Source organism: Medicago truncatula, chromosome 8 (assembly GCF_003473485.1).
Source record: "Medicago truncatula cultivar Jemalong A17 chromosome 8, MtrunA17r5.0-ANR, whole genome shotgun sequence".
Taxonomy (NCBI): Eukaryota; Viridiplantae; Streptophyta; class Magnoliopsida; order Fabales; family Fabaceae; genus Medicago; species Medicago truncatula.
This window is the reverse complement of record NC_053049.1, coordinates 30,618,073-30,631,807: the sequence shown is the minus strand read 5'-3', so window position 1 is coordinate 30,631,807 and position 13,735 is coordinate 30,618,073. Positions and strand designations below refer to the sequence as shown.

Sequence of the window (13,735 nt, the reverse complement as noted above, 5' to 3'; positions counted from 1 at the left end):
TTTTTTAATTAACAGATAACGTACAATAAAATGGTACAAAAAATTGATGCATAGGGTTCCGTAAGCACTGTAATGACGCTTCTTCAACAATTTTAAGAGGGGAGAATATTACCTTCTTTTGAACACATTTCTCAGGTATTGGATTTGGGAGTTAAGTTTAGAAAACTATTTCTACTTGATAAAAAAAAAAACACTTGCGAAACATTCCTTTATCGATTTTCTGCTAGTTCATTTTGGATGTACTATGATAAAGAAGAGAAAAGTTGCTACTTTCCTACTAGATGAAGAAGAGAAAATACTGTGTGACCGACTAATAAAATCCCAAACCATGTAGGTTTATGATTTATTATTATTGTTTAATAAATCCTTTTTAACATTGAATCATGTTTAATTTAGTTTTATATTGTATATAGTTATTTGGCGAGTAGTGATATTTTGACAACTATTTTAGTACAACCTTTGAGACAACTTTGTTGTTCTCTCTTCTCATTGGTCAAAAACATTGGAGAGAGAAAAAGGAAGAGAGAGAATAAAAACATAATGTAAGTATGAGAGAGAAAGTTGTACAAAAATTGTACCAAAATGGTTGTACAAATATCATTTCTCTTATTTGGCCATTTCAAAACTGAGAAAAGCTTGTTCGTTCTTAGCCACTTATTATCTGAGTGATATAATAGCTATGATACAAGCAATGACCCGTGACTTGAGGTGGATCAAATCTAGAAGAAAGGGAGTGAAATTGAAGATCCTTAAATTCAGAGTTGATAATATTAAGAGCTATATGTCCTCATCAAGTGATAAGATATTTATTGTATTTTTGTTTATGTAGATTTTATGTGCAATAATCCATCATTAGGAAGAGTTATGGTAACTAGACACATTTTTTTAGTCACAAAATTGACACCACCATATCCTACCTTTTTTTTTTATTTTCTCTTTCTTCTCTTTCCTTCTCCCTCTTTCTCCAACGACTGTTTCTCTCTCAGTGCTTTCCCATTAATAAAGATTAAGAGAAATGCTGATTTGAGATCACATCAATCCAATTACAAAAGGTTTCATTGAATCAAATAGCCTTTAACACACGGAGAAGAAAAGACCACTCTAATGTGTCAAAAGCCTAAGAAATGTCTATATTGATGATGATATTTCCACCGTAAGCTTTGTTATGCAAAAGATTAGTTGGCTTAGAAGCAATACACGAGCAATCTTTAATCTAGTGTTTATGTCATGAATGAACCCTTTTTGCTCCTTAATAGATCACAAAAAAACTAAACTTTGTGCTTAATACTATTTGGAGGAGTTAAGGAACTCATAGATGAGACACATAATTTCTTCATCAATGTAATTGTTTGAAGCAAAAAGTGAGTCACATGTTAGAGCTAAGTGTATGTTTGGTTTGCATAAGAAAGTTTAGGGAAAGAAAGTAAAAGGAATGAAAGTATAAGGAAAGAATGATAGTAGAAAGTGAGAAGATCTTTTTAGTTGTTTGGTATAAGAGAAAGTGAATAGAAAGTGGAACGAAAGAATGATATGAATATTTATAAAAGGACAATTACATCCTTAATTTTTTTTTACTACATATGCCATTTTAAATTAAATATTCTATCTACACATTTAAATATATTTTAATTTAGATACAACAATTTAAGTTTTATTTTTTATTTATTTATTTTTTTTACTGTGGGAGAAGAAATTCGTAAAGTATGTGCAAAATCATAACTTGCCTAGTATGTACTATGCACCATGTTAATGTCTAAAAAAAATGACACAATGCAAATAATGTATTTCATCAAGGCTATTTTGGTCTTTTTTCATGAAGTTGGTGCATTTTTCATGTTTCCATCCTTGAACCTGCGAAAAGTTTTTGAATGTGGGTCCCACCTCAAAACTTTCTTTCTTCTTCTTTTTAAAGTGCTGCCAAAGGGTGGAAAGTCATTCTATCCATCCACTTTCTTTCCCTTTCCTTCCTTCCTTAATCTCTACATAGATCCAAACACACTCTAAATGTTAAGTTTTATGGTTGATGGTTTACTAATGCTTGCATTTGCTTTTTTGTTGAAAAAACAAGAATCACATAAGTGAACAAGTTAGAAGTGACTCACATTAACAAGTGCATTTTATTGATTCAAAAATAAAAGAATCATAGTAGCATTAGAAAATTATAACAATGGTATCACAAATTTCATGAAGATATCAAAAGACTATATTGAAATTATAAGAGGATTGTTTGACAATTAAAACAAAAAAAAAAAAAAACAAGAAAATGTGATTCATGATTAATTGATTATTCCTCATCACCCCAAGGTTTTCAACAAACTTTAAAGATATAAGGAAGAATAATAAGTTCATAGTTGAAGAATTTTGGTAGAATAACTTATCTCATTAACTACACAAGATTATACTACAATGTTTATGGATATTTTATTTGCATTTAATATGTTTTTGAATATTTCGAATACTGAATATTTTCGTTTTAATTATTTTTGTTGTTTATGAATGAACATATTTCTCTTTCGTGTGAAATTTAAGTTTTAGTCAAGTTCCAATTTTTTTCTATAACTTCCTTTTTTACAACGACGAAGATGTAACTCATATTTGAATGAATCATGGTTTCTTGCTTCATTTGCAAATGAGTTGGTAACCTTAAATTTATAACCATATTGCAGGTTTGCATGAATCATATTTACATGGCTCTAGTCCTTAGGTTCCGTTTTCAATTTTTCTATTACTAATTTTCAACCAACTGCATTTATTTAAAATTGTTAAATAAGCATTGCACATGTTTTTGAAAAATATATTTAATTAAGTTTAAAGATAGAACTGTAAAATAGTTTTAAAATCCCTCCCCTCCCCACGTGAACCAAACACATTTTTAATTAAAATCTCTTCCCTCCTCTTCCCTTCCCTCCTTTGAACCAAACATATGTTTAATTAAAATATCATCCCTCCCCTTTCCTTCCCTCCCCTCCCCTCCCATCCCATCCATTAAAATCCCTCCCCTCCCCTCCCCTCCGTTCAACCAAACAGGCCCTTAAAGTCATGTGACAACACACACATTGAGCTGTGTTACATGCCTTACAAATTCACTTCAACAATACGCGCCAAAAGGAATTATGCATACTTTTACGAGGATCTCAAAATCTGCTCAAAGCTTATCAAGATACGGAGAATCAAGAATGATCTTTAAATATTTTTTTAAAAAGCATATGCAAAAGACATAAATTTTTTTATTCAAGAGAATATTTGTTGAATGTTCATGCGTACTTTTATGCTTAAACTAAAACGTCTTAAAGAAATACTCCGACGACAAGAAACAATGTGTTCAATCACCAAAATTAATGATAAGAAGTATTGCATCTTAAACTTACTCTTATTAGCTCATCATAATCATAATACTTTTTGTGCTTTGATTGTATGTTTAACTTATCATTATTTACTGGCTCGCCTTTGTCGGTGTGGCTATTGTGTGTAAATACATATCCTACTTGATCCATGTTCGATTGCTGGCTGTGAAGTGCTCTTTAAGCAAAAGAAACTTATCATTATTTATATAACCTTTAAGAAAAAAAACTTCTATTATTGTTTTTTGGTTAAATCTATCCCGAATAAGCCTAAAACCATTTTCACCTAATCTTTCTTTTAGAGATATAATAATAAGTGCATCCAAAAACTTATTAAGAAATAAAAAAAATATTATCTTTAATTTTTTTTATATATAAATCAGACAACTTTCACACGCAACTGTGGAGACTAATCTCTTAAATATGGGAAGACTTAAATGAGAGACAAACTCTTCCTAACAAGTTCAAGACTGAATTCTTAACTTTTTTGTTTTTTAATCTAAGAAGTTAAAAAAAGAAATAATTTTTTATTTTATTTTTAATTACTTAACAAGTGTTCTTGATTCAAAAAAACCCTTTGTTTCATAAAAAAAATAATGATTTTTTTTAAAAGATTTTTTTTTGAAAGCATGAATTTCACAAATTAATAATTAATGAAATTGGTCATCATGGGTATAAGTCAGTTGTTTGGGGTTTGAACCCCCAGACACCTTACTAAGAGCTTATTTGTTATAGTTTTTTTAAGAAAAAAAATCAATTTTTAAACAAAAAAAATCACTTTTAAGAGTATTGCATGCGTTTGTTACAATTTTAAAAAAAAAATAAAATCAGAGTCTATAAAAAAACTAAAAACAATTTAAAATGAGAAGCTGTTAAGAGCAACTTCTCAAGAAATAGATTTTTTTTAGTGGAGGGAGAAAATAAATATCAAAAGATTGAACTAATTTTGTAACAAATAATCTATTTTATATAGTTGTATCCAAATACACTAGATTATTTATTTTAAAAAAAGTGATTTTTACTATGATTGATTAACGCAAAATAGATTCTGATTTTTTATCAAATCTCAAAAATTGAATCTATAAAATTATTTGATGTCAAAATCACTTTTATTTTAACTAGTAAGAGACAAATCCTTATTCACAAAATTAATTCGAGTTTTTCTATTCACACCCTATATATTTCTGGTTACACCCAATTTTTTTAATTTTTTTTATAATACCAAAATTGTCCTTTTATATAAATTTTCTTAAAATTTTGATTTCATTCATTGTTACTCTAAAATTCCACTCTCTTTCACCCACCAACAATCAAACAATCCTAATGTTCAATTAATCTCTATGAAAGATTAAAGAGTGATTCAAAACATATTTCATTCATACTCGATTGCATATAAATAAGTGAATTTTTCTTCTTTTTCAATAACGCTGGTTTCAATTTTCTTCTTCTTGTTCAACTGCACTGTACGACAGTTTCAGTTTTACATTGTTGATGTTAACTTAAATTCAGTTTAAGTAGGTTCATGTAAACTTTAAACTTAGTTTACATAACCTACTTAAATTAAATTTAAGTATGTACACTTAAACTCAATTTACATGACCTACTGAAATTAAATATACATTACCTACTTAAGCTGAAGAGAGATTTTAGGACGTAACCAAGAAAAAAGGAAGATGATTTTTGAAAATTAATTTCATAGAAGGATAATTTTGTCAGCACAAACAGGATTAAACAGGTGTAACTTAATTAATTCTAGCCATCAGAGATTAGACTAGGTTCTTTAACAAAAAAATAAAACCCAAAAATTAATGAAATTGTTTTATTTTATTTAATTTTTTTTGTGTGGTTTAGATCCAGCAAAACCTCAGAAAAATCCCTCCATCTCGATATTCAATTCATTCATTCTCTCTGTATCGTCTCCAAAGTCAGTTGTTGTCAAACAAAGCATCCCATCCTACAAAGATGGATTACCGTAACAAAAAGATTCTTGCTCCTATGGTTCGCGTTGTGAGTTTTTATTTCCCTTCTCTTTCACGCCAAACTTCAATTCAACTCAAATCACTATTTGAATATACTTTTTTTGTTTGTTTAGGGCACTCTTCCACTTAGATTACTAGCTGCTGAATATGGTGCAGATATCACTTACGGTGAAGAAATTGTTGACCATAAAATCATCAAATGCGAACGCCGAATCAACGGTACACTCTTCCTTTAATCAATTCTGTTTCATCTTTTAGAGAATCATGATAATTCATACTCTGCTTGCCACTAATATCTAGAATAAATGTTTTAGTTTTGGTTTTCTAACAATCCATTATCTTATTTCTTGGTCAGAACATCTTGGATCCACTGATTTTGTGGAGAAAGGGACAGAAAGTGTTGTGTTTAGAACCTGTGATCAAGAAAAAAATAGAGTTGTGTTTCAAATAGGAACATCTAATGCTGTGAGGGCTCTAACTGCTGCTCAGTTAGTGTAAGTTGATTGTATATTTAGTTTTCCTTTGATATTGTTTTTGCATTTATATTTAAGTGAAATAAGACAATTTTATTACATGGTTAGTTGTCTTGTGGCATTAATCATGCCTTATAGAAGCTGATTGACCTTAACTAGTGTGATAAAGATTGGTTGTCATTGTTGTTGTTTGATCTTTATTGTTGTTTTCTTCATTAGAAGTGAAAGGCGGTTCATGTGTTTTACATTAAAAACATGGAAATCTTAGTTATAGTCATGATTGGCTCGAGGATCTCAATGATTTGTTATAAAATTCTATGATGTTGTGTTTATGCTGATAGGTATTGATAGGCAACCCCTTGGTTAGTCAGTCAGCCAGCTAGTTGTGGGTTGGGGTAATTTGGGAAATATAAGGCATGCTGCTAATAAATAAAAGGGACTGAGAGGTAGACATGAGTAGTCATTTTTTAGTGAATTTGGACGTTAGGGCAGGAAGGTTGTAGACCCTCAAGTTTATGCAGAATTGTGTTAAATGAGATTTTCCCTATTCTTTATAATAAGATACCTGGTGCCTATTAATTACTGTCAGAGTGACAACTCATCCGGGCAAGAAATCTGGATTTATTAATGTTTTTAAATATGAATGATGGAAATTATTTTTGTTGATATTTTTTTAATTTTTACCATAGCGGTTCTAGATATTTTTCATTATAATCTGACAACGGTGACTGGATCACGACAGTCCCTTTATCACTGGGACCATGGTAGATGGACTAGATTGGGCTTGCGCTTATCCAATACTATTAAATATGATTGCATTTTTATCCTTCCAACAAATATGACCGAGGTTGGAGTTGTATGGCTGTCCTTGTTTTGGAGAATTTTAGGGAACCTACTGGAAATAGTGCATTTGATCAAATGGCAGCAAATATTTCTTGGGAGTATGTAACTCAGAGCATTTTACAGAACCCTTTTCCATGAGGACAAGGTAATAGGGGATAGTATTAATAGGTACTCCCATGGTCATTTAGTAAGTTATTTTGGGTTGGAGTAGTTAGAGAAATAAGGCATGCTGCTTATAAAGAAGAGGGGTTGAGGGGGAGAGATGGCTAGTCATTTCTGCGGGTTTTAGGGAAAAGAAGGGTGCAAGCCCTTGAAGTTCTGCAGTATAGTAATCAAGAGGGTTTTCTCTACTCTTTTTAACTAGATAGCCAGTTGCTATCATGTTTTCACTTTTCACACATGCACCGAGGATCCTATACATGATCTATTCGTATGGCTTTTCTAACACTAAACTAGCAAATATCAATTTAGTAAACATGTTTATGCTGTTTTCTCCAAGTTCCTTAGTAGTTAAGTGTTTATTGTTTTCTTTACGTTACTTTTTTGTATGTTAATTTTATCTTAATTGACGTTGCAGGTGTAATGATGTTGCTGCAGTAGATATTAACATGGGATGCCCCAAAGCATTTTCTTTGAGTGGTGGGATGGGTGCTGCTCTGTTGTCCAAACCAGAGCTAATTAGTGATGTAAGTCTAATAGTTTATCGTTGCTTTGGTTGTGATAGGATACTGGATTTGGCCCTAAGACCAACATCTGGGCTGAACATGAAGTTAGTCGGGAATGCTGATGTGGGTAGTTTGTTAAGAGGGGTATTATTGGGAGAGGAGATGGGAGAGAGAAGGAAGTAATACATTCACTTTCATACTATTTTGTTCTTGGGTTCCTATCAGATTGTAATTTTGCAACATGTTTGAATCCTTCTTTAAAAATCCAGATCTTAACAACATTACGGAGGAATTTGAGCCTACCTGTAACATGTAAGATTCGACTTCTAAAATCACCGCATGATACAGTGGAGCTAGCCAGGCGAATTGAGAAAACTGGTGTTGATGCAATTGCAGTCCATGGAAGGTAATATCCAAATTTTGTTTCTTTTTTCTGGACGCTTCCAAATTAAGGGGAAACAACCATATGGCTGTTTTACCTTTATAAGAGCTCATTTTCGAATCACTTAACAAAACCAATAAACAAGCATCATCCTACTAGTTGGTTTACGTAGATCAATGTTTTAAAAGATTCACCCAAATTTTATTGAACATGACATCGGCTGAGTTGACTGTTCTCAAATCGGTCAAAGTAGGATAATTAACTTCCAGATATGTTAACGGTTTTCAAACAGCTATGATATTCCAAATGACTACGATATGCCAAACTATTGGCACATTTTTGTTAGAATATCTAAATAATCTTAGGGAAGAAAATGATGCATAATAAATTAGTGTGTGTACTGTGTGTGTGTATTCGATAATTTATGTTAATATTGGGATAATTATGTTAGCTTATTTTTTGGACATTGTCTTAGCGTGTGTTATCCATATTGCAGTAATGTTGTGGAAAATGACACAAAGTAAAAAATCCACTATGTCATATGGCAGTTAGTGTTCCGGGCAAAAGTGGAAGTCGCATAGTGGTTAAAATAAATCTGTTCCAAATATAAAAAGTATAGCTGTATGCAAATAAAAATAAGTTGCATAAGAATGAAAGGTGTATAAAAAGGCTCTGTAGTCAATTGCAATGGTGGTGACCACAATCGCGGCAGTCCGCAGTGGGTCTGTGTAGCAGCCACAAGCACTTACAAACAAACACATACACACCCCTAAGTTAGATCATGAATTTATTAATCGTTTATCTCTGTTGCTTTAAAATATGCCTCACGTTTTTGTTTTAATCTATTTACAGATATGTCTTAGATAGGCCCAGAGATCCGGCAAAGTGGAATGGGATTGCTGATGTTGTGTCAGCACTATCTATTCCAGTTATAGCAAATGGTGATGTGTTTGAGTATGACGATTTCCAACGCATTAAATCTGCTACAGGTATCTGATGAATTTTTCAAGATTGTAACAGATTTTCAGTTATTTATTAGAATTGTAGAGACTATTCGGTGAAACAAACTTATATGAACAATTTTTGATCATAAATTTCAGAAGTCTGAGTTGTCTTTTCCTTAATTCATGTTCTGTTGCAACTTAATCTCTGTCCTTGTTAATGAGTTCTTCACAAGTTGCGATAAAAGATCTGAGTAGAAATAACTCAATCTTTTGGAAAGTGAGGAGATGGACCAAAACTATCAAATTTGTTTGTTCCATGACATCTATATATTGCATACTCCTTGCCCTCTTAGGCTTTGATAGATTCCCCTCAATTCTGCAGGAATGTTTGGGCACATCCCTAGGCTTAGCCTTCCCAACAAACGCCTTGGATCAAGCCGCCACATCGTCTTATTGGTAATCTTTGCATTCCCATTTGTGTAACCTCAACTCGGCCGTTTCGTGGAAAGCTAGTCATATTACGTCCTCCATATGACGACACTTGACATTCAATGCTAGAGATAGATGAGAGCTTTCATACTATGTAGATGTAGACGTTCTTATTTTTGTAAACTATATATTGAATGTAGGAAACGAAAACACTACAATAACTCCAAGGCAGTTCTTAGAATATTTAGAAAATCCAAGGTTACGAAAGTAACACCAACGAGACTAAACTAAACTGATCTTGTGCGTGTGTATTTGGGGGGCCGCAGTGGCAGTGATGAGGAGGTTGTCAATATTATGCATGTATCGTGTGGCTTACCAAGGCTGATCATGCTGCTTACTGCAAGTCCCTTGTGAGTCGATAAAGGTAACTTACAAGACTCACAAGTCACAAGTTAGTTTAAAGGAAAGTTAGGCAAGTGCACATTTGAATGTCACATAGAGCCTCAAGTGAAGAAAGTTTTCAGTTTTTATTGCATTTGCTGAGAATTCATTTTGACCTGGACAATTACTTTTGTATTAAATATATATGAGAATTGAACTTCTTGTTCTGATCTAATATATAGGCTACTCGAAATAAATGCTGATCGGTCATTAAGGAAATATATGCTTATAAATTAACAATTACATATATTATTCTTCTATTAATGACAGATCAAATACCCTAAATTAACGATGTCTACGTATTTACAACACTCCCCCTTAAGTTGGTGAATGGATATCTATCATTTTCAACTTGCAAGTTGCAAGTAGTTGTTCGAATCATTCTATTGATAATCCCTTGTCAAAACATTTGGTAGCTGGTATGGAGAAGTAACTGAAGATAGTTGAACAATCATCTCCTCTTTCATCAATAAGGTAGTACAACCCTTCTTGTTCCTTAGCTACTCCAATCGTCCTCCCACAAGATCCTAATAGACACGTTGAAAAAAGGAAAAAATGTTACTGGATGATTTTGGTCTCTACTATGTTTATGGATAGAGACTGAGTTATTAGAAAGTCTAGGGACAACAAGCTCATGGTTCAATTTAGTGAAGATTGGAGTTCAATAGTTCTGGACCCAATTCGATAAGAGAACTGCAATGAAGGAAGCTTCAGAAGCAAACCCCAAAGATAAGGAGTTGTTTATACCATATGAGAATTGAGCTTCTGAAAATTATTCGATAATCTGAACTACAGGCTTGAATCATGATACATGAGCTAAGCCAAAGATATGTTAATCGGGAAATAAGGAAATACAATATACTCTAATAGTTACAGATTTTATTTTCCTAAAAATTAAAGAGACCATTCTACCCTTAGAGATATCTGCATATTTACAACAATATATGTGCTTATTTTTCATCATGATAGAGACTGGAAACTCACTTTTCATATTTATTTTCTAATTGACATGGTTTGGCATAAGGTGCTTCGTCGGTGATGGCTGCAAGAGGGGCACTTTGGAATCCTTCAATATTTTCACCTGAAGGCGAAGTTTCTTATGAGGTTACACAAAAAGAATATATTAGGAAGGTAACATTTTTTCTTTGATCAAAATTAACTACAACACAATTTCCAACATATTATCTTTAATTATATGCACTATTGGCTTGTGGATGTCATGGTCCTAACTAAAAGATGTTGTTGTTTTATAATTTTGATTTCAGTGCATCTTGTGGGATAATGATATTAGAAGCACCAAGCATACATTAAGGGATATGAAGTCACATTATTCCTCTCTTGAAGTCCCTGAATGGAGGGCCGTGGTCAAATCCGAGACCACAGCAGAGATAGCGTAAGTTTATTTCTTTATTGCTTACCTTTATCCTTGCAATATATGTTGTGTTTACTTTGAACAATGTTTGTTTGATATTCACACTTATTGTTTCCAATCACTTATCTGTGATTTAAAACTGTCATATGTAAACAGATTAAAAAAAATAAAATAGAATACGCTAAGTTCCTTAGGGACTACTTGATCATGGGGTAGAATCCTAGTCAGGCTGTTTTAATTTTACTTTAGCCACCCTCTCCTTCCCCGCACAAGGTCTTAGACCTATGTATAATTTGTGTTAAAAATAGGATGCGCATAATATTATCTTGCATTTGTCGTCAATCCCACTGCAAGTCTACTAAGTCAGGAGGATCTGAAATAAACCTTGGTCTGAATACTAATAAGAAGCCATGAAAATATGGCTTGTCCTATACCTATAGTAAACCTAGAGAAAAAAAATTTCTTTTGAAAAACAGAATTTCTCTCCAACTCAGGATATCAAATGGTGTTGCTACGAAAATGGATCCTTCTTGGTCAAAACCCTTCAGAAAACTCTTAATTGTTGAGGCCTTGCCAAGATGCACATATTCTTCATGTAACTAGCTGCTGGCTTTGGGGTTAGAGTGAATTACCAATTTAATTCCCGAAATTGTAGGGTGCTGTCAATTTAATCTCTAAAATTATTAATATTTCAAAATAGTTTTTGTAATTGAAAATCTTCACTCACATTTGTTCTTTGGGACCACCCAATTTGGTCCCTAAGATTGCTTACCAGGGAATGACGTGATTGGAAATTTTCAAATTCAAGTTCTAAATTGTTGTATCACTCTTTAGGATATATGATTTGTGGTTCCCGATTTACTAGATTGGAGCAACACATGACATTCATTTCAGGAGATATATACTCTAGTTAGAGAATGAGCACTATCACTTGCTGATTGTCTAGCAAAAACAACTTAATAGTTGTTGTACATATTCAACAAGGATCTACATGCATTCACTAAAGAGTAAAGACCCATATTCGGTATTATTAGATTTAACTTTGAGTACATCTTCAGCCAATTGCTTACATTCCATCTCAAATATGACATTTTAGAGACCAAAAGAGGCTATCTATTGTGTTGCTTGGGAAAGGCTTCAAGCTTCTCCTTCAATAGACTCATATTCCATTTTTCCATTCAGTTGCAGCTGCCAACACACACTTGTTTGACTGAATTGCGCAAACAGAAACCAATTCCAACGCACCTAAATATCAATGAAAATTGCTGCATGAAGGCTACACTTCACAGTCACCCATAGGAGCCTACTAAGATGTAATGCGCTGCTGATGGTGCTGTCTAGGACCTAGACTGTCTCGGGCATGAGCAATCTGCCACTTGGCCAACCACTGCTGCCTAAGTCACCCCTTGGTCTGCTGTATCACACACGTCTTCACATAAAACCATATTACGCTCTTCCAAATGCTCCATGCCTTGACCAAAAAACATTGTAGCTGGTCCATAGTCAAAACTCTCTAGATATGTTTGAAAAAGTCGTCAAAACCCATCACAATCAAGCATAATTGCTTGCAAGACTTGCCATAATTTGATTTCCTCCAACAAGCAATACTTTCCCCATAAACAGGAAAACTATGTCAAGTGGACTCCAAATCATTTATGTTTTTTAAAACAAAACACTTTTTATGAAAATAACTTCAAGGTTTTTGTCTTGTATGAATTAAAGTTTAATGATTTTGCTTTCGTGTGTTCTGTTATTGTTTTTTTTTTTTTTTAATGATAAAAGTTAGTGAATACTTATTTTGACATGGACACAATACTTATACCGACACATTGACGTCGGTAATAATTTGAGAAAATCAATTAATAGAATGTAATATGTATCGGTGTCTGACACCAACATATGTCTGATACCAAAGACACCATCGACCAACAGTGTCAATGCTACATAAGTCAATGGTACTGTTGAAGCTTATCAGCATCACATTACCTTGAACTTTATTAAATGTACTATGTGCTATTTGATGATGTTTCAGGGAACTCTACGGGGAGCAAGAATACTACCGATTAATAAAATCAGATTCCTACAGAGTATAGATAATGTTGTTTTGGAATACAAAAGTTCATGGGTGAGGACATGGAAACCCTGTTTTGGGATTATTTGCAAGAAATCATACACAACACAATTATTTAAGGACAAGAATTTGAGCTCAACCAGCATGTTTGTGATGGGTGGAGCAAACTAGATCAGCCAACAAGCATGAATGTAGACAATGTTATAGGCTTTGTTCATGAATTGTAATTTTATTTTATTTTACAGAATTGCAATATTTTTTGTAGAAAATTGTCACATGATTTTTTTTTTTTTGAGATTGACTAATTCTTTATTCAACCCCATTTTTAAATTATGAAAACCTCATTTGCTAGTCGGTATAGTTTATTTCAGTTATTTTGTTCAACATTCTTTGGTCAATACTCAATAGATCCTTCATAATAGACGTGGATATTTGTGGATAGCTTCTTTTGAGGATGTGGATAATACGATGTTTGAATGTGAATTTTAGAACATATTTATTTAGTTGTTTTTTAAATTTAAATTTTGGAGAAATTTTTTTGAAGTATAAAAAATGTGGACTTTTTGTAAGTCTATCTGTGTGTATCTATTTCTAAAAAATTGTCCCAAATAAGTTTGTCTTTTCGATCACTATTGGGTCGCTATTACCAATTGTTGTCTTCCATTTATATATTTTGGGTTGAGCAAAACATAATTCTTAAGATTAAGAAACTATTTTTTTTTTTGTACCTATGATTAAGTAACTTTAATCAACTAAATATATTATGAAGAAAATTATTTTGTAAATGTATTTCTT

The 13,735-nt window shown here is 32.5% G+C and overlaps 1 protein-coding gene across 1 annotated transcript; it reads left to right on the top strand.

Annotated features, from left to right (window-relative positions):
* Nucleotides 1–5,187: 5,187 nt before the first annotated feature.
* Nucleotides 5,188–13,305, top strand: LOC11444796 (tRNA-dihydrouridine(20) synthase [NAD(P)+]-like). The gene is made up of 9 exons (XM_024773774.2): nucleotides 5,188–5,348; nucleotides 5,434–5,539; nucleotides 5,676–5,814; nucleotides 7,214–7,322; nucleotides 7,571–7,707; nucleotides 8,536–8,672; nucleotides 10,522–10,628; nucleotides 10,763–10,890; nucleotides 12,902–13,305. The coding sequence occupies exons 1-9, from the start codon at nucleotides 5,304–5,306 to the stop codon at nucleotides 12,960–12,962; spliced, it is 969 nt and encodes a 322-aa protein (XP_024629542.1). The 5' UTR covers nucleotides 5,188–5,303; the 3' UTR covers nucleotides 12,963–13,305.
* The last annotated feature ends 430 nt before the right edge of the window (nucleotides 13,306–13,735 follow it).